This window comes from Dermochelys coriacea, chromosome 1 (assembly GCF_009764565.3).
Source record: "Dermochelys coriacea isolate rDerCor1 chromosome 1, rDerCor1.pri.v4, whole genome shotgun sequence".
NCBI classification, from domain to species: domain Eukaryota; kingdom Metazoa; phylum Chordata; order Testudines; family Dermochelyidae; genus Dermochelys; species Dermochelys coriacea.
Window position 1 is genome coordinate 230,821,450 of NC_050068.2, and position 21,168 is coordinate 230,842,617.

A 21,168-nucleotide genomic window follows, 5' to 3' on the forward strand; every position below is an offset into this window, starting at 1 on the left:
AAAACCTGGTCCTTAAAATGTTCCATATTAGCGATAACCTGTGAAACAGTCACATAGGTAGTATTATTGAGATTTATATCCTCTGTAGGATGTAGCTACTAGAAGGCGGCATACCACTGAATACACTTTAGAACGTCTGACATTCCATTACAGGTTAGTGGCACACAACATTGTGGGAGGAGACGCACAGACAATTACAGTATAATATTGTATAAATATTTTATTTTAAAACTCATTTCATATGGTGGGAAATTTCTGACATGCTGACCTCTGGTAAACACTACTCTGCTATCAGTCAGCAAATTTGTAGAACAGATTTTTGGAAAATTCAACAATTTTAAAATTACCTGCAGAAAGTCCCACAAGACAAAAGCTGCTGCTTTTCTGTTGAACTATTTTATTAAGATCTATAGATAGATTTTCCATTCTCTGTTTTATAAAAGCAAATGAGGTTAACCTTCTAAGGCTGTTAATATATGTGAACTATAGTTATCTTCCATATAATAGATCTACTCACTCTGAATAAAATTCACCCATGTACAGAGGGCCAGTGCAAGACGTATCACCATTTAAGTCCCATCTTAAGCCCTCAGAATTGGGCCTAAGTCATGCATAGGCATTCCGCTGATCTGCCGATGGGTGAATTTTACTCTCTATGTAGTTATTACAAAAGCAATAAATAATAAGGAAAAAGTCTACTGATTTCCATTTTCTGAGTGCATGGTAAAAAAGTTTAATTTGTTAATATTTCTGGAATCATCATGATATATAGCAGGAAAAGCAAGTTTCTTTAGATTAGCGAGGCTCCAATTTACCACCTAAAATCATGTCACTCTGCATTAAAAAAAAAACAACCCTAACAAAAACTACCAAAACCAACACCACAAAATATGCCAGAAAATAACTTGCCATTTACTTACAACACTCATGTAATGGAGCATTCGACCATCCACCCTTCCTTCATCAAATTGAGTCTTATACTGGGGAAGTCCAATATCATCCAACCACCCTAAGAAAAACACATATTACTAACTCAAAACACCTTTAGTCTAAGGAGAGTTATGTATCTAGTCAGCACTCTCCATGTTATCATTATTCTCAGCTATTCATGGAAACTTCAATTATCCAGGATCCTTAACCTCCTGCCCCTATCTTAGGGTCCGCCTATACTGCACACCCATTACAGCGGCATGTAGAGTACATATGAAGCAGGTCCCCCTAGCATGGGTATGAACAGCCGTGTGGACAGTGAGACAATGCTTAGGTGAGCAAAAACATCAGAACCCTGAGGGTATGTATGAGCCTATGTGGCTCTCTACATGCCCAAGCAGTGCCTCCCCTGTTTATACTGCTACTGTTAGCGGTGAAGTGTCCCACTGCCAGAGTCTTTCCCCACCTCAGGGAAAGGCTCCTGCAGCAGATAAAGACTCTGGCAGTGCGGAGAGGCTCTGGCAGCTGCCCACTGCTGGAGCCTTTCCCCACTGCAGGGAGCGGCCCGAGCCTTTCTTCGCCACAGTGAAAGATTCCGGCACCAGGGGAAGGCTCCAGCAGCTCCCAGCTGCCTCCTCCCTGACAGAGCCGTATCCTGCTGTTTACCTACAAAGTGCAGTGTGGATGCAGCCTGATGTTCACTGCTGCATGTAGCTAAACACACCCTATGCGCTGCTGCCAGTAGTGTGCACTGTAGACACTTTTAGAATGCACAGATGCTATTATTTTAAAGTACAACAAATCTTACTGGTAACCCAGTTGTAATCCAGTTTTCCATGATTGTTTTCTTCTTCCGACCCCAGCGCCTGAAGAGCGAGCTGAAGTTTCTTCCGATGCAGTGGATGCTTTATTCCAAGTTCCTGTGAAGACGAAGAAACCAAAGCCACCAAATTTCTAGCTCAGCAACATATGAATTACAACGATTTACACAGAATCAAAACCCACAAATTAACACACAAACTGCAATATGACAGGCCAAATTTTGCCCTCAAACACACGCAGCAATTGCTGTTGAAATTAAGAAGTATTTTGTGCACATGTATCAGAGGACAAATCTGGTCAGGTGCCTACATGTAGATACCTACATTCATAGTGAAGCACCTACCTGAGCACAGCTTGATATTTGTTGAGCACCCACAACATCCTAGGATGTCAATGGGACTGCAACCGTACAGCACTTCTGAAAATGAGGCCACTTGTTTACATACCTACTGCATTTAGACGCCTCATCCCTTTGGTGATAGCTAGCCCCAGTATTCTTATGTGGAGCAAAAACAGCCTGCTCACTAAACTGTGATGGTAGTCAGCATAATATTTTAAGGGATAATATATTTATCTACCTACCTCAGAGTGCAGCAGGTAAGGTTGCAAGGTTTAGTTAGTTATTAGCTATAAAGCACTTTGAAAACATGAAGTGCTATGTAAATGGTAAGGAATAAGTGGTCTGATAAGATATTCCTCCCCAATACTGTTACAAGTGCAGCTGTCACAGGAACTCTTCAAAGAGAGTTTTCTGTTTTTTTAAACTAATACCTGATATCAAATGCAAACACTGGAGCATCGGTAGGCAAAATAGCCATTACGGCCAGACCTATTTTTAATTTAAAAAATGTTTTCTGATTTTGCATTATATTGTACAACAGCAGCTCTGAATAGCACCTTTGAACTAACCAGGGACTACTTAAGAGTAAAAGAAGCTACACATTCAGTACATCCAGACTTGTGACTGAAATAAACAATGATGAATGCTGTGGACCCAAAGCATGAAAAGAATTAACTTTCCCAAACTGAAAGGTAATTGAAAAACTGTGGCATGGACAATTTAATCGAAAAGTTACATGAATTAAAGGCCTAATTCTCCAGTGCCTTGCATCATGTGCTGTCATTCATAACTGTACAAGGTGGATGGGGCATAAAACCAAATCAGAATAGGAGCCTTTTACACTCACCTTGCACAGGTGTAAATAAAGGCACAAGGTGCAAAGAAGTGGAGAATCAGGACCGCAAGACAGTGGTATTGTAACAAGTAATTCCCTTATTTGAATATCTTTTTTAAATGTAATGATGGGAAGAGTTAGTTGATGTGCCAACATTTATTGCAGTTAAATCACACATTTAATTACCTCTTTCATTATAGAACATTAAAATTCAGACTAAAGTTAGACAAAACAATTTTTTTTTGCATTACTAAAGACAAATGTATTTTAAAGATTCACTTGCTGGGCTTTTCGATTGTAGTTGCTGCATCTCAGAGCCCTGACTTACACACGTGCAAAATGTACACCAATGCTTAACAATTATCCAAATATAAATATTTTCCTAACATTTCTTACCTTTTCCAGATCCTGCTGAGAAGCTTGCAAGAGAGTCTGCCCAGACAGTATCCAGTGTTTGCCATGATTCAAGTATGAACCTAAACCCTGGCCCTGGAGCCAGTTGCAAACTTGCTCCTTTGTCCATTTAGCAAATGGCATATCCAGGTCACTAAAGCAGAAGAAACATTTTTTTTTTTAATTATAAATTCATAGGTGTTTTTCAGAGCTGAGACAATGGACAGGAAAAGATGTGTGCCTATATTATTTAGGCTGTAAGCTACTTGGGAAAAGGTATGTCTATTGCTGTGTGTGTGTACCTAGCGAAATGGGACCCTGATTTCAATTGTTGAGTCTGAGGCACTACCATAATAAACAGGACAATGGCAGTTATTAGTCATCGTCATCATAATCTGTGTGTTCCAGGATGGCTTTAAAACTTTAAAATGTGACTGAAATATGTTATTTACTTAAGATAACTAAAGATACTCCAGTGACTTACATTATAATGAAGGGAAATTTATCAGCTTATGTGATGACCAAGGCCTTGATCCTGCCTGAAATCCACATGGGAGACTGACACCTGCACCCATGTACAGCCCCATTCACTTCAGTGCATTTCCATAGAGGCAGATCCTGAGTCCATTCGCCCGAGAGCCCCACTGCAGTCAATGGGACTGCACTCAGGTGCGGGATTCCACCCATGTGAGTCACTGCAGTATGGGGGCCAAACTTAGTACATTAATTTCCCGACCCATCCTCTTAAGGAGGACAATGTCCCAAAGAGCCGGGGCTTGTCCGTTTCCTTTTGCTAGCAATGCTAATGTTACTCTAACTTAACTTTTGCAAAGCACAATTCCTCTTAATACAGTAGGAAAACGAAAGCCTTCTACAAGGGCAAATAGAAGTGGAAAAGCACTGCATGTTCTGGTTCACTGCAGCTCCTCTTACCTGTTAGACTGCCCAAGATCTCGAGACCAGCCCAGTCTTGGTCCTGCAGTCGCTCTTGTCCCTCCTCTTTTGAATTCTGCCTCAGACATATCATCCGGGTTAAATGTGGTAGACTGGCTCCTTTTAAGCCTAAGTAAAAGAGGTAAAGCACATTTAATATCCCTAACATATGATAACCAAGAATAAATCCCTTTATTGTCGAAACCATGGAATACACTATGCAGTCTTGAAATAAATTGCAATACTTTTTGCACCTTTTCATCTGCACTAAGCTCCATTAGGGCTATTTTAAAAACTGGCAGAGTCCAGGTTGGGGGGATGGGAGAGAAGAAGGATGAGAAGCTGAGGATAAAGAACTAAGAGAGAGAACAAAAAAACAACAAAAACATGTCAGGCATGGCAGTGACTTTGCAATAAGGATAACTATTTACTAGGAACTGTATTGAGACTACCAAGTCATTTCACGTAGGCCAACAGACTGCAAATGGTAATGACTTTATGTCATTTCCAGCCTAAGCTGCATTTCTGGTGACAAAAGAGATGAAAGGTTACTTATCACATTAGCAATCCCTCTAATGATCCAGCCCTATCTGATGTTCACTTTATTATTATTATTATTATTTAATTTAAAACTTACCTTCCAAATAATTTCTTGATTCCTCTGGCTTTCTTCTTGGAGTCTGGAGAAGAGGGAGACATCTGCCCACTATCAGTTTCTTTCGGTCGAGGGGGCAAACCAGCTAGGTCCAAGTGATCTGCAGATCCCTTTTCTGTTTCAGCTATTACAAAACAAATCGCAGTAGAACTTCACCTGGCAGTACTTCATCTGGGTTTCACATTATGAGCACATTACTGAGGTCTGTAACCACTCATGCTGGAATTACTGTGAACCATCGATTTTAAGAAAACAGGGGGATCCAAAGGAGATCAAATGTGTTCCTTTCAACGGTCTAGTGTTTGAAAACTGGTGACACCCAATAACAATGAATACGTTGCATTCATTAAGTACCTTGCAACAAAAGACCGCAAGACGCTTTATAAATTATTAATAAATTAAGGCCAAGAAAACTATCAGAGAAGCGTTATTTCCCCCATTTTACAGATGGATAAACCGAGGCACAAGGAAGCCCCAGAGGAATCCAATGGCACAGCAGGAAGTAGTACCGAAGGATTCCCTAAGCACTATAAAGCATTTTCACACCGGTGTTCCTGATAATAAAATGCAATTTCTAATTAGATCCCCATCTAGCAAAATCTACCAAAAGCCATCTCCTTCTGACTCAAAATGCAATTGGGAAAAAGAGGGCCTTATGCTTCTGCACATAGTGGACTATTTTGCTCCTTCACAGATGAGTACCATGAACTTTGGGTGGTGTCCTGACTAAAAAGCCATTGCTTCTTCTTTAAGAGTCAAAGGATGGATGTATCGAATACCCACCACTGCATAGGGAAAGAACACGTTACCATCCATGATGGAAATCTTACGTCTTTATCCTGTATTTATCTACAGAGACTTCATATCCAGTTCAGGTGAACCTGGGGACTGCTCAAGAATGTTCTTGCCAACCAAAATTATAAAATGAAAAAACAAATAAACAACAGAAAAAGGTGCTAAATAGATGATTAAACAAATTTCAGAATCTAATATTCTACTTAAGCAGAGATGTGCCAGCAAGTGCCATACAGCTTTGGGCAAACAAACGATGAGGAGTTTGTTTACATCAGTTATTCGCTAATGGAAGCTTAAAACAAAATTGAAGAAGGGTGAATATAAATCTGCTGCCTGGAGTCTGTTAAAGTGAAACAGCCATAGCCAAAATGTAGCCCTTGGAGTCCACAGAGCGGTTTGCGGCCACCTTCATCATCTTTAATATGGATGGACAGCTACAGGCACCATCATTCGTTTTAAAAAAATACAAAACTCTGTATTGCCTTTCAAGAGAAAACAACATTCACAAAGCAACTGCCAGTCACTTGGATCAAGATGGAACATGATATGCTGGGACCTATAGTTTAATACCTCAAAGTTAATGATGAAAGTGGCTGCAATTTGCTCCAATTAATGCAAGTTAGGTGTAGCCCTGTGGCTCCTGGGAACTCACCAGTGTGCCCCTTAGTTGGGCAAAGTTTCGATGCCCTAGCAAAAGGTCATTTAGTAGTGTCTTCTCTAATGGCCAAACATGAACAGAGGCAGCTATGTCATTTATTTTAAAACGTGCTTTCGGAGCACTTCAGCTCTACTGATGGGTGAACGAGGTGTTCAGTGCTGGAGGATAGCGTTACTGTACAGGTACGGTATTTTAGAAAGGAATCTAACTTAGGAAAAAACACATTTAAGCAGCATTCTTGGTGGGAAATATCAGTACGTGGTTGAATGAATCAGAAGCAGGGGTTTGTGGGCACTAGCCACTCACTGTATCTCCTTCATCACTGAAATAATCCTTCAGAATAGCTGTTTTATGAAAGTGATGTTTGGAAATTTGGAACACTAATGGGAAATAAGGAGACTGCCTCTATTTCTGTTGTGTCTTAGGACCATATCCGCTTTCAATTACCATCACTGATTTAGGATTAGATGGGTGTACATAAAGGCAACACATTCCATTCCGGTTCTATCTGGCCCTCATCCACCAGCATAGCTGAGCACCTGCAAGAACTACCAGACTAGCATTTGTTATGTGTGGTTTTTCTCTCTTACGTTTATTACATTAATTTCTTCCTTAGTTATTTGGAAAGGAAGAATCGTGTATCCCTCCCTTCAGTGCTACCTTAATTAAAGCCCTACAAATACTGCCAGAACTCATGTTGCATTACCTGTTAGCATCTTCCAGAAGCACTGAGTTGGATGACAACACAAAGAGATGATGATCTGAATAACCAAGTCATTATGATAAAAGTGAGTGGAATGCGTGGCCAGGCCTTTGTAGATTACACACACTTCTACAATTACCTCCCATTCTCTACCTTCTTTTTTGCCTTGATGGGCAACCTTGTGTTTGGAGGTTCATTAACCTTTGTAAATCCACCCGCAATGTGTCTCATTAGTAGTGGTTATCATGAAACAATGCAGCAGACTTTGAGTAGTGGGCCAGTGTTAAACAGAACATACATTTTAGTGTTTCAACATAAAGACCTTGTTTCTAGCTCGGTTTTAAAAGTTCATGGCCATAACCAGCTGTTAGCAGCAATCACAGCAGAGCACTGATTCAGGCAGACATGCAGGACTACTATACCTAAAGTAGGTGCACTTGCACTTCGACTGCGATCTTCAGATATCCAAACAATGCATATAACCACACGCAGCACAATGGGAGAGAATACGCAGAATGACAAGGTAAAACACACATCAAAATTTACACTGGCAAAATACAAGACAAGGGGAGAAAACTAAAACAAACACATGCACCACACACAGCACTGAATTCACACACAGATTAGGATTACCAATACACTGTTAATCTCTTCCTCACCAAAACATAACACAGCAAAGCTATATATTAATGAGGGTAAAATAACATTCCGATGATTTCAAATCGGCATTTGAGCACAAGAAAGTAAAAGATTGCATGTGTCATAACAATTCATTGTGCCTGGACCTCACAATACCCCTATGAGGGAGACAAGTATTATTGACTGGTTTTCCAGATGGATACACCGAAGCACAGACAATGCAAGTGACTTTCTCAGATTTACAAAGCAAATTCATAGCAGAGCTAGGAGCAGGACCCAGGGTCCATCTCCCAGTCCTCTACTGTGACCACTATACCCCACTGCCTTCAGCTAGTAAGGATTATTTAAAAATTGCTATTTTTGTTACATGCAGATGTCATATGAATAAATGGGCACAAAAACATCTTAGTGGGACGAGACAACGGGTCTAATCATTGAAATCTGTTCCATGTAGGCCTATCAATTTTCATATTATATATGGGAGAGGAAGACATGGGCCATATAGAACAAGGCTGTGGGTAAATTAACTCCCTTGGGCATAGGATCGAAGTGACCATTAAGTAGGCAAGAGTGGAAGTCTTTTCTTCTGACCAAGGAGGCAGTAATCCCATTTAAACTTCTGAAGGATGGCTGTTTTTCTCTGCTCCTCTCCCAGGGGAAAATTAAAATTCTGGGAGGATGCATTCTGTAGAGGTGCTATTTTAAGTATAATATTGGACTGTGGTAACAACACTGATAACACTGTGATAAGGTCACGGTATTGAGCAGAGGTTGGAGCAGGAGAAAAATACTTATGAACTGCTGCATTTCAGTAAGGAACCTGCTATTTTAAAAGTGCAGTATGCTATGCAGGGTCTGAGCAGAGAGGTCAAGGCAAGGGTTGGATTGACCTGCTATTCAATAGCACAGCACTTTTCTTGCGCAGCCACCAGTTACTCCAGTTTGGCCTTTGGGTTATACTGTGGCTGGCCCTGCCCGTTTATGATAGCTACAAGATGTATAAAAAGAAACCCTCGTCATTATAAAAGACTCTTGTTCAAAATACACTGGAGATGCTTTCAGGAGTGTGGTACCTACCCAAATTAGGTGCACTTGCTGTCCTCTTGTTATTTTTTATCTTGAAAAAGCCTCGTCCAAATGAAGATCTGGCTTTCCGGGTACCAAAACTGTCCTCATCTCCGGTACCACTATGGCTTGGGGATTTTGGAGGGAGGGTTCCACACTTGTTAGCTTCCATGGGAGCTTTAGTCTGATTAGTCAGGAAAACAAAACTTCAGAACTTAATCTTATTGCACCATAAAAAGCTTTTAATTGTGCACAGTCAATTCTGAAAGGTAATCTGTAAAAAAGGTAGCATTTGCACTGTAAAATAGATTATAGTGTGCAAGTACTGAGTCTAGATTAAATAAGCAAGATCTTCAGTTAAAATGTGTTCGGGACTCAATTATATTTACTACCTGTTTAACAGTAGCATTTCTGTACTAAATGTTTCAGATCTTGCAAAAGTGGCACTTTAAAATAATAAATTAACCACTCATTTTCATAGGGCTTGATCCTGTGAAGTCCTGAGCTCCCTCATCTCCCAGTGAAAGTTTCTGGAAAAACGGAGGAAGAACAAGCACCTCATGACTGGCCAGTTCTCTGCAGATTGCCAGAAAGTCTCCATGGACCATCAGCGGATTGCAGAGCATAGTATGAAAATCACTGGACTAGCAGCCTATTTCCATTGTCCAATTCAAAGAAACAGAAGCAGCAAGCAAATGGCATAAATGATGGAGACAAATTAGATTTGTAAAATTCTGGCAGTTTTGATAATCTAAGATAATAATTGTAATATTAATAAGCACATCTCTATTTATTCTGAGTTTTTAAACATGACTTTTAACCTCTCATGGTCTCTGATTGGCAAGGTAAACACAACAATTCTCCTTTTGCTGAAAAACACAGTCATGACTATAAAAGTGGTATTTGAGATACTAGGATTCTTCCCCATTACTTAGAATTTCAGTAATTCACTGAAATTATTAAGAATAGGCAATAGTGGCTACATACTAGGTAGTGGTTGATAAATGGTTACTTTTTAATGGCAACCACTGTAAAAGGATAATAGCAACTCTGCTCCAAAACAACGTGGACTTGGAAGGTTTCTAAGGTAGAAAAACACAAGTTAATTACAAATGCTACAAAACTAAACAACAAATCTGAGACGCAGCTTTGTTTGTTTGTGATGGAACAATGTGTAACCTCACAGGCTTGCAGGCCTGGAGACACACTAAATCCCTTGATCCTGGGCTGACAAGGGATGAGCACGCGGAAGCAGCAGCATGCATTCTGCCATATGGGAACAGGAACTGCTTGTGCTGCTCTGTAAGGAATCCTCTGGCTGGCTCAGGAGAAGCATCAATGGTTTGGGCTGCAAGCCCCCTGGAGTCGTCCTTAGCTAGGACAGCCTACCACAATAAGGGGTGTCCTTGAGGCATGATGAGTATAGGTGAGGGGAGAACCTCAACTAGGAGACAGTGATTTGAAGATGTTTGCCCAAAGAGAAGGTGGGGAAAAATAGCTAATGGGTGATTTTATTTATTCTCAGCAAGTCAAAATGAAGAGCCATGTGTGAGAAGACAAGAGTGAGAGAGAGAATATAAACTTGACACAAAGTGATGGTGGAGACCCAAATATATTCCCTGAATCACACGTCACAACCTGGCTTGCAGGTCTGCTATTCTCCCTTAAAAATTCTGACACAATGTGAATAAAACTATGTTATTTAAAACACCTTCTGCTCTCTGCATCACTTCACAAGAAGACGCACACAAAAGTTACCTCTGCTGGTTTCTGTACAGGTTCTTTGTCCTGTTTGGGAAGGATTGAGAAGTGTTAAAATTCTTAGTTACCCCATTATTTAATTCATTTCAGTTAAAAATAGTGAGATTTCTTTCCTCTTCTATTTTTCAAAAGAAATCACTTAAGAACTATGAGGAGCCCAGTGGCACCTTAAAAACTAACAGATTTATTTGGATATAAGCTTTGATGGGTAAAAAAGCCACTTCAGATGCATAGAGTGAAAATACAGATACAGGCATAAATATATATTGGCACATAAGAACTATACTTCCCCTAGATTAAAGTAACTTTTTATTTCCCCCTATACATGCAGTTCTGTTTAGGTCTTGGACTTCATAATATAGTCCTTTTTAGATCCTGATTTATTAATGGCTTTGCACAACCAACACTGGTTTTAATTACAAAAATTAAATTAATTTAGTGCTGGTAAAAAAGCATCTCTCTCTGAGCAGTGAAAATAAATCTTATGAGGTATAATTCCAGGTTTGCCCTTCCATAGCTCTGCAAATAACAGTGAGCCTGAACTAGAGCTACTTATCATAGATTTGGATATAATGGGACTCAGATCTGACCTGTTTAGTTTTGGTTCTCATTATGACAGATAAAGGTTTTTAATCCTAAGAAAAATTCACCCTCTCCTCCAGTTTCCTCCATCTCTATCATTCACCCATCTCTATTGCTGACATGTTGGGGGCCCCTTGTCTCCAACTTGCCCTTCTAACTTACATGACAATGGCAAACTGCCTTGTCTTTACTAGGATTTTACCTCATTAGGTAACTTGAATTAAGAATACACCTTTTTACTTAATGAAGACACAGCTTTGGAGTGTAGGAAATTTACTTATGTAAGTACTTCATACAATAAGAGGATAGACCCCTAAATATTCAAGGACAGATTTTCTTCTTCACTAATATCCACAGGATTTTGTTACAAATGGGGTCATAGCTAGCTGTAAATGAAATGAACAGAGCTATGCTCTGCTCCAAACCTAATCTGGGGCAGGCAGGCAGAGCTGGTAGAGGAACTGACTCCATGTCACCTAAAAGACCTTCCCTACTACCACAGGAATTCTCAACTAGCTGGCTCCAACCAGATTCCAGCCTCTTGAATCACTCAGGGGGCCAGAACTGGGGTAGACAATCTGGACCTCAGTATTAAGGGGAAAGAAAGGACTAAAACAAAACCAACCACTTCTGATGCTTCTTTCTTCAAATTGCCCAGACTGCTGGATTTTTGCAGGGGTGACACTCTATAATAAGAACATAAAAATCAAAATAAAAAAATAATTAGGAGTTAATGGAGTTAGACCCCACTGTCTCAAAGGCAAATGTATTCTAAAGAACTGTATAAAGATTGTATTACAGCCCTCCCTTGTTAACTCCTCCCATGCAGTGGCTAGGTATTGCCAGGAGATCTTCTGTAGCACAATTACTGTTAAGGTACAAGAGGACAAGCTAATGCTGGAGCGACAGGATGTTTAACTCCGAAATTCTTTGCTTCTTATTTTAAATTAAATTTTCCAAAAGGTAGGCAGAAAATACACACCCAAAACATATACTTGCATGAGCCAAATTACATGCATAATTTACAAGCTTAGAGTTTAATTTGCATGTATGCATACAGTAACCATGTTGTACAGGTTTCATTCAAGCAATTTGGGTGAACATTTTAAAATTCTCTGTTATTTCACTTATTAAGAACTGCATATACATTTTAAAAACAAAATATAACTATTTTTAAAGAAAAGTCCCTCAAGGAAAAAAATCACTTATTTTAGGATTTCAGTAAAGATAGAAAAGAAACTGTTTTGGGATCACAATCAAAGAAGGAAAATGCACACACCATTTTTAGATTGCAAAAAATTGAAAAAACGGAACTAGGAAACATTTTAAAAGAAAGACAACATTGTCAACAACAGGTATTGCCAAATTTCATTTTAAGAGACTTAGATTATTAAGTCACTTAGCTGCTTTTGAAAATGTCACACTAAGTCCCATTTTCAGAAGTGACTTTCAATGAGACATAGGTCTGGTCTATCCTATGAAGTTAAGTCGACATACGCTGCCTTGCATCAACCTAATTGTGCATGTCTACATTTAAATTCATCTCCCACCGATGTAAGCATCCCATATGGTCGAGGTACAGAAGAGCTGCATGCCATACTTGGCAGAGACCGAGACACAGACTCCTGCTATGAACAGCAAGGAAGAGGAGGAAGATGAGGGATGACAGGAGCCAGGACCTGTTTGAGATTCCACTGCAGTACAGTCAGTCCCTGCAGTTGAGCACGGGCGAGCCCAATGCAGGGGAAGTGTAAATGTATTTCCCATCACAATGATGTACTGATGGCACCCCCAATTTAACAGGGCACAGCTATCGACTTTTCATTAATTGTCTTGTACTAGAAGTACAACAAAGAGCTGTAGCACTGCTATCTGCTTTTCATTCCCCTGCAGAGTTAGGGAAGAGAGACCATGAGGAGCAGGTTGTTTCTGTACACAGGGATGTCCCTTGAATCCCCCTGAGAGATCTTAATGAAACTTTCATGGAGGTACTCTGCAGTCCTCTCCCGAATGTTTCCAAGGATGACAGTCTTATTTCTTCCTTTGCGGTAGGGCACTTTCACATGCCAGCCAGCAATAACTGTGGCAGGCACCATTGCAGGGTAGCAGCACAGGGGCCTGGGCAGCTCCAGGACGCCAGCCGCGGCTGTGCTCTCTAAGCCTTTGTTACCCTCTAGAGAGAGAGATTAGCTAAAATCACCACTGCTTGTGGAAAATGGTGCCAGTATTCAGGGCCATTGCCTTATACTCAGTTTCATGCATCTGAGCAATTCCCTCTTCATTTTCCTCACCCTGGTGGGCCACACTCACCATGGCTGTGAGTGGTGCCATACAGAAGCATTTAGAAGCAGACGTGTCAACAAGCGTGTCTTGTTTAAAACTTTATGGGAGCAAGGGAAGGGAGTTCTGAATCTCAAGTTTCAGTTTCCATTGTGACTACACCGACAATGGTACCTCTATGTGATTCATCTGCAGCTGCTGCCACTGCAGCCTTGAGGGGTTCCCTCTCCACAACCATGGAACGCCTGAGCCAGAGAAGGAGGTGAAAGAAGAGGACTCAGGATGACATGTTCAATGAGAGCCTGCGAGACATGCTGCATCATACCAATAGCAAGGGGCCTGGAATGTGAACACTGCGGATAGCCTGGAGAAGGAAAGAACGGACAGGAGAAAGGCCTAGGAGTCCCAGCAGAAAAAGGAGAAGATGATGCACCAGGTCACAATGGGGCTTCAAACACAGATGCTGCAGACTGCCATAGTCGGAGAGGTTCAACAGTCACGGGCTCACTTCCCTTTGCAGTCCATGGTGAACTCCATTACAGCACCTCTCTACACCCGCCCTCAATATTCCACCTGGTATCAGGGGTTGTATTCTTACATCTACCACTTCACCACAGCTTCAAGTACATTGACTTGTGAAAGCCACAGTTGCTATATGTGTGGGTAAAATGGATATGAACGTTCTCTCTCCTTAAGTTCTCTTCCCGCATTTATTAAGTTTTGAATGTATTTACTTTTACAATGCACAGACTTTTCTTTGCACTGGTTTTGTTACTGAATAAAATTCCATTATTTGGAAAATAATTCCTCTTTATTAGCTTACAACTAGTTGCAGAGTACCTAGCATCTCTAAAACCACCCACTTACTGGTTACTGTACAATGTGCAACAACTCATAGGATCAGTGACAAACAGTATAATAATCATAAATGGACAGCAAGCACCAGAAAATTAATAGGTGCATTGACAGCGTTATACCACAGATGTGCACTAAGCACCTCACAATGTCTAACATATCCCAAAAGAGTATGCCCAGGCTGAGCGAGTACACCACAATGCATTATTCTGGCTCACTGTTCAAGTGCTCCTTCAAAGCCTCCATGACCTGCATAGCTCCACATTGAGCTCTTCTATTAGCCCTTTCATCTGGCTGTTCAAACTCAGATAACAGCTGCTCCACCTCCACTCTCGTGGCAACTTTTCTCCCTTTGCTTCACAGATATTATGCAGGGTACAGCAGGCAGCAATACCACTGAGGTTTTGTACTGAGGTCCAGTCTTGTGAGTAAACAATGCCGGTGTCCCTTCAACCTTCCAAAAGTGCATTCAGCTGTCATTCTGCATCTGCTGAGCAGGTAGCTGAATCTTTCCTTGGTGCTGTTGAGGTGGCCAGTGTATGGTTTCATGACCCAGAGGAGCCAGGGGAAGGAGCTCAGGATCACTATTGGCACGTTAACATCACCAATGGTAATCCATTGGTCCAGAAAGAAAGTCCTTGCTTGAAGCTTTCTTAACAGTCCTGTGTTTTTAAAGAGGCGAGTATCATGCACTTTCTCTGACCAGCCCACATTGATCTCAGCAAAGCGTCCCCAGTAATCCAACAATGATTGCATAACGCTAGAAAAGCCGCTCTTTCTGTTAATGTACTCTGTGGCAAGGTGCTCTGGGGCCAAAATAGGGAACTGTCCCCCATCTATTGCCCCACCACAATTCTGGAACCCCACTGCTGCAAATCTATCCACTATATTCTGCACATTGCCAAGAGTCACAGTCCAGCATAGCAGGAGATGATTAATGGCCCTGCACATTTGCATGACAGCAGCTCCCCACAGTGGATTTTCCAACTCCAAAATGTTTTCCTACTGACAGGCAGCAATCTGGCATTGCAAGTTTCCACTGCGTGATTGCCACTCGCTTCTCCACTGTCAGTGCAGCTCTCATTTGGTGTCCCTGCACTCAAGGGCTGGGGTGAGCTTGGCACACAGCTCCAGGAACGTGGCCTTGCATATCTGAAAATTCTGCAGCTACTGCTCATCATCCTAAGCCTACAGTATGATGCAATCCCTCCAGTCAGTGCTCGTTTCTTGGGCCCAGCAGTGGCGCTCTGCCATCGGCAGCTGCTCCACGAATGTCACCAACAACCTTGAATTGGTTCTCGCCATCTCCCTCAGCCAAGTGTCTCGCAGGAAATTCTCATGTTCCTCGCTGATTTGGTTCTTCTTATGACTCTGCAAATACTGAAGCACCGTGCACCCTGTGCTTGCAACAGTTATAACATTGAGAGCTGTGCAGGCTTCACACTTGTCAGAAATGTGGACAGCAAGGAGTGCCATGTGGGTTTGTGGGCTTTTTAAAAAAAAAGTGGAAAAATTATGGGATACAGATGACATTATGGGATGGCAACAGTTGCATGTTGGGAAGTTAACCCCTTGCTCCAAGGCACACCGGGTGACTCATTTTGGCCCCACCATGCATTGGTTACAGTATAAAGGGAGCCAGGCTAGTGAGTCAGTCGGGATCAGTGGTTTTCTCAGTTCCAGGTGGCATGGCACCCCGGGAGAAACCTGTCACATGCATATTAAAAAAAAAAAATTTTTAAGTCCCAAGCCTACTGATGTTACATGACTTGACTGAAGACATTTCATACCGCAACAGAAATGAGATGAGATGCTAGTATATATTTATTGAAAAAGCACTAGAAATGATTAGAAACGATCAGAGCAGAAAATTCTCATCACCAAATTATTTTAAAATGAGTTAACATGGTTAGAACACCACCACACATTTGCATGTGATCATTACAAAAAATCTTTACAAATATGGTAGAAAGGTGTTTAAGTAGACGCATTTCATTGGTTGATATGGTACTTACAATGGACTGTCACATGGCTGTGTTTCTACGGAGGAACATGGTGTTGTCCCTTCACTGTAAAAACAGACAAGGTACTCCATTATAAGATACCTATGAATTCCACTCTCTCTCTTTTCACGTGAATGGCTATATAATTACCACAAATCAAATCTTTCCTTCTGTCATCTTCTGTTATAAAAGTAAAAGGATGGGAGTGAACTCAAGAAGCATGGCAAAGAATTCCTATACCACCGCAGGCTAACCAACATATTCAGGAATTGAGTGAGTAAATTAAGAGGTCACAGCATATGTAATGGTCTCATATGCCATTGCAAGAAAGGAATACACAAGCAGCCTATAACGGGAACTCTGGGAATGAGTCGGGTCACAGTGATTGTCTTTAAAAATAGAGAAAATGAACAAGAAATGAGATTCACATTGCTTAAGGCTAGAGTTACATGTGTGGCAGCACAGTTTGAAGAAATATGGGAACCACTGGAAGAGTGGGAAGGAGGAAAGGAGAGCAGAGAAAGACAGAGGCCCTGATTCAGGAAAACACTTAAGCACAAGTGCTGTCCTGGGTGGAGATGCTTTCCTGGGTCAGGGCCAAAGAAAGCACACTTCAACACTTGTCTGCTCTAGTTTGTACCCTAAAGTCAAAGACAGTCTTATATCAATGAAATTTCATGGCATTTGGATTCCTAACATGCCACATTACTATAGATAAAAATAATTGTTGAGATCTTCAAAAGCCAACTAAGGAATTTAGCTAAACACCTCTCATTAGCTTTACTAGGAGTTCTGTGGCTAAGGCTGTAATCCTCTAGCTGGTTTTAAAAATCTCAAACAACGCTCCTTATTAAAATCTGCACTCACTTATGCCTCAGGCTAGAAAAACCCAGTTTCATTGTCATATGCCAGCCTCAAGGGAATCAGTCTCTCAGACTTCTTGAAACTGTGACTCATCTTCTTCCTGGTAGCTTAGTTACGGCTCCTGTGACCAGTACTGGCTAGTCACTCTCAGTTTTGGTTTGGGTTTGGCAGTGCTTTGCAGGAATTTTTAAAAAAATCTCCAAGTGCAAATCGCTTATTGCAAATTCACAGTACACATGATGATACTGCATCTAAAACTAAGCTATTTATATAATGTAAAAACAATTATCCTGATTCCCCACTGCATTTCATCCCTATCTTAAAGGGGAAAAATGGAGCCAGCCATACACATTCCATAATTAATTAGTTATTTCCCAGACTGAGGTGGCATGGCTACGGAGAGTCAAGTGACAACTTAATGGACACCTAGGCCTTGTAAAAGAGCTGAGGGAGATCAATCTTCCCTGTGGAACCAGAAAGAATGGACAGGCTCCTGTATAAGCTTCTGAGCCAGGGTCTGCAGGAGAAGGGTACTTCAGGGCAGTGGCTCTCAACCTTTCTAGACTGCTGTAGCCCTTTCAGGAGTCTGATTTGTCTTGTGTACACCCAAGGCTCACCTCACTTAAAAACTACTTGTTTACAAAATCACACGGAAGTGTCACAGCACACTATGACTGGAAAATTGCTTACATTCTCATTTTTACCACACAATTATAAAATACATCAATTGAAATATAAATATTGTACTTACATTTCAGTGTACAGTATATAGAGCAGTCTAAACAAGTCATCGTCCGTATGAAATTTTAGTTTGTACTCACTTAGCTAGTGCTTTTTATGTAGCCTGTTATAAGACTAGGCAAATATCTAGATGAGTTGATGTACCCCTTGGAAGACCTCTGCGAACCCCCTAGAGGTACACGTATCCCTGGTTGAGAACCACTACTCCAGTGGAACCAGCCTGGGGACCGATGCTCTACTGGAGCAGGGCCATAAAGACTTAAAGGTAGCCCAGAAACTGGGAACAGGTCCCAGAGGGTGGGATGAAGAGAAACCCGCAAAGAGTAGAAGAACCTTTTTGTTTGTTGTGACTTCTTAGTTGGACATTTGCTACCTCAGAAGGGATAAAGTTTTGTTTGTGACTTGGCCAGAAGGATAAGTCACAGCTCTATCACTGGCTGGTGTGTGCTGAGGAGACCCATCTCAGGGAAGGAAACTGTGGCAGGGAGCACCTATTGTGCCACATTCAGCCATCCTATTAATTTCAACACCTTCTTTGTTTGCAAGCACGTAGCACACTATTGGTGCTATAATGAACAACAATGATAACAGAAATGCAAAAACAAATGGGTTTGGTGAGCATATAGTTCAACACTAGATGGACATTATAATACGTGACAGTGCTAGTTTGAGGAAACAGACTTAATACCCTAATTGTCCAATGAACACAATTTCACCTAACATTTTGTAATAAAACTTTGACTTTACATACCAGTTAGAAATAGTTTGTAATAACTATACCTCACTTCACTCACAACTTCTGGTTTAGGCTGTGCTTTCACTTTTTCTGTAGCTGCTTCTGAGCTTTTGGGTGCTGGTGGAAAAGCAGGGATTGAAACTTGCAAGATGCTGGTGTGAATTTGTAATGAATTCTAAAAGAAGAAAGGATACAACATTACAGTGGGCAAAAACTACACAATCACTGCATGAAAAGAAGAATCAAATAGATCAGTGTCAAAAATAAAAAGTCTGACTCAGGCATATGGTTCAATTCATTTTCTTTTTACTATAAACATAGTTTAGTGCTTATAAAGATGGGCCAGGCTGACAACACTGGAGCTTAAAATCTTCTGTTGGTATACAGAGCAGGTACAACAGGATGGATAAAAGCAGCATAAGCCTCTTGATGCTGCCTGGTCTATGCGTCTCCCCTAGGGACCCCCCTATGACATAAAACAATAGTTCACTCTCCATCTCTGTTCAGTCCTTGGCTCCTCCGAGACTTCCAGAAAGCTTGCCAATTATTTAAGCTATTTATTTTCTTTTAAATGTAAAGTGCTTCTCTCTGGCTCTAAGCACTAACGCCCTGATTCAGCAAAGCATTTAAACACACACTTAAGGGCTCTGCTGAATCTGGGCTTCAGGCCTAATCCTATCATTTATTTATGCATGCACAGCTTTACGCATGGGATGCATCCCATTGGGTTCGATGGGACTACTGCTCATATACATATCAGAACATAACAGTAGAATGTACCCATAACATTAAAATTAAAAGATAAAAAAACAACCTGGAAAAGTCCTATGGAATTTAATAGAAAACTGTAACTTTCTCATAGGTTATTTGAAACATCCTGGAGGATTCAATAGAAAATTATAAGCCCGCTCTTCAGTTCTATAGAATGGTCCAAAACCCTGTACAAAGTTATTTTCTATTAAATTTTATAGGGATTTTTTTAAAAGTAATTTCTCTAACATCCTATTAAATATCTACATAATGTTAATAGATGAATTCACTTTATACACTTGTGTAAATCCATCCCTGTTCAGTGAAACCCTTAAGCAGGTGCTTAACTTTATGCATGTGCTTAAGTCCCATTAAATGCAACTTCAATGGGATGTGATCATGTGTTTAAGTGATTTGCCCAAACAGAGAGGCACAATATATAAACTAACACACACAAAAGGTAAGAGAAAATTACACTTTTAATTTTCAATGTTTATTATCTCAGATATTCAGAAACACAAGAAACAGTTTAAATACATGATGTATAAAAGGACAGTACCACGTCAGCTAAAATGATCCCCATTATTTTACAATGCAAATGCAAGACATGTTTGTGAATGAAACTGCTGGTAGAATGCAGCTGGGTTTCTCCACCATCTCCACCTGTTGGGCCTTGTCTTGTACTTAAATTAAAAGCTCTTTGGGGCTGGGATTTGGGCTGGCTTTGTACAACCTTAGTACAGTGGGGTCCCAGTCCATGATTAGGGCTTCTACGTGCTACAGTAATTCATTTCACCATTGTTGTCGATTTCTTTACAAGAGAATCAAGAAAACCATGTATTCATATATAAATTCAACCCATGGAGGCAAACACCATGTTCCAATCTGTTCAGAGCCTTCCAGAAGGCCAAAGCACCAGACTTGTAAATATACTAAATAAAAATTAGGGTCTTAATCCCACTACTCAAATGAGTAACTTTTCACACATGAGCAGTCCCACAGAAGTGAAAAAGACTTACTCACGTGTTATCTTGGTGTAAGATATTGCCTATACATAACTGTCATGATACAGTACTCTTTCTTAGTGCCCAATCCTGCACGGCCTGTTCACTGGATCTCCAGCTGAAGGAATGCAGGGCCATGCCCTAGGTTTAAAGGGACATCAACTCAAAAGAATCATACCCCTCTGAAATTTTCTGATCCACTGTTACAAGGTACCCTGAAGATTACTATAAATGAAACGTGTGGTGGGGGGGGGGGGGGATGGGTCGGGAGAGCCAGGGATGGTGATCATATGTTTCAGTTTGCTTGCTTAGTGCATTTGACAGCATTTGGTTTACAGCTATTTCCACTGGTTTTCTCTTTATAATCAGTTAGTTCCTCATTTTGCATGAGCGCTTTGAGGGGAGAGAGAAATATTTTAAATATAGGAAAACATGTTTGTAAAATCAAAGATGTTGTTGTGGGACAGATCATAAACTACTTATAAAACTCATTTTTGGAAATGGAGAAGATACCAAGTAGATTGTACCCCTTTAAACATACTATAGTATATATTTTAACTGATTTTAAATAGTCTCAAATTTACTTCAGGTAAGTGAAAACAAGCTTTTAAATAAGATATTACATAAAATCAGTGAGAATACAGTTCCAGAAACTTTCTTATATTTGATATTAAAATCATTTCTGGACATTTTAATGAAAATTAAAAAAGATTTTTTGTGTTTACAAATTTGGGGTTCGTGGCTTTCAAACAAATTCCATACTGGTAAGGTCTTTCCAAACAAAATGGGGAAGTTTTACTGAAACTGCTTAAGAAGCAAGAAAA

The 21,168-nt window shown here is 40.6% G+C and overlaps 1 protein-coding gene across 12 annotated transcripts in view; it reads right to left on the bottom strand.

The window, feature by feature from the left end:
* Nucleotides 1-21,168, bottom strand: part of PPFIBP1 (PPFIA binding protein 1) — a 178,193-nt gene that overhangs the window by 12,821 nt on the left and 144,204 nt on the right. For 6 of the 12 annotated variants that reach the window (XM_043516013.1, XM_043516004.1, XM_043516000.1 and 3 more), the window contains 11 exons: nucleotides 18,635-18,765; nucleotides 16,262-16,315; nucleotides 11,737-11,797; nucleotides 10,527-10,556; nucleotides 8,781-8,952; nucleotides 7,487-7,519; nucleotides 4,891-5,032; nucleotides 4,254-4,382; nucleotides 3,324-3,474; nucleotides 1,739-1,850; nucleotides 921-1,009 (listed from right to left, as the gene is read on the bottom strand). In XM_043516013.1, coding sequence (XP_043371948.1) covers nucleotides 921-1,009; nucleotides 1,739-1,850; nucleotides 3,324-3,474; nucleotides 4,254-4,382; nucleotides 4,891-5,032; nucleotides 7,487-7,519; nucleotides 8,781-8,952; nucleotides 10,527-10,556; nucleotides 11,737-11,797; nucleotides 16,262-16,315; nucleotides 18,635-18,765 — 1,104 coding nt within the window. The remainder of the gene's footprint in view (nucleotides 1-920; nucleotides 1,010-1,738; nucleotides 1,851-3,323; nucleotides 3,475-4,253; nucleotides 4,383-4,890; nucleotides 5,033-7,486; nucleotides 7,520-8,780; nucleotides 8,953-10,526; nucleotides 10,557-11,736; nucleotides 11,798-16,261; nucleotides 16,316-18,634; nucleotides 18,766-21,168) is intronic. The other 6 variants (XM_038410006.2, XM_043516008.1, XM_043516030.1 and 3 more) reach the window with 1 other exon arrangement.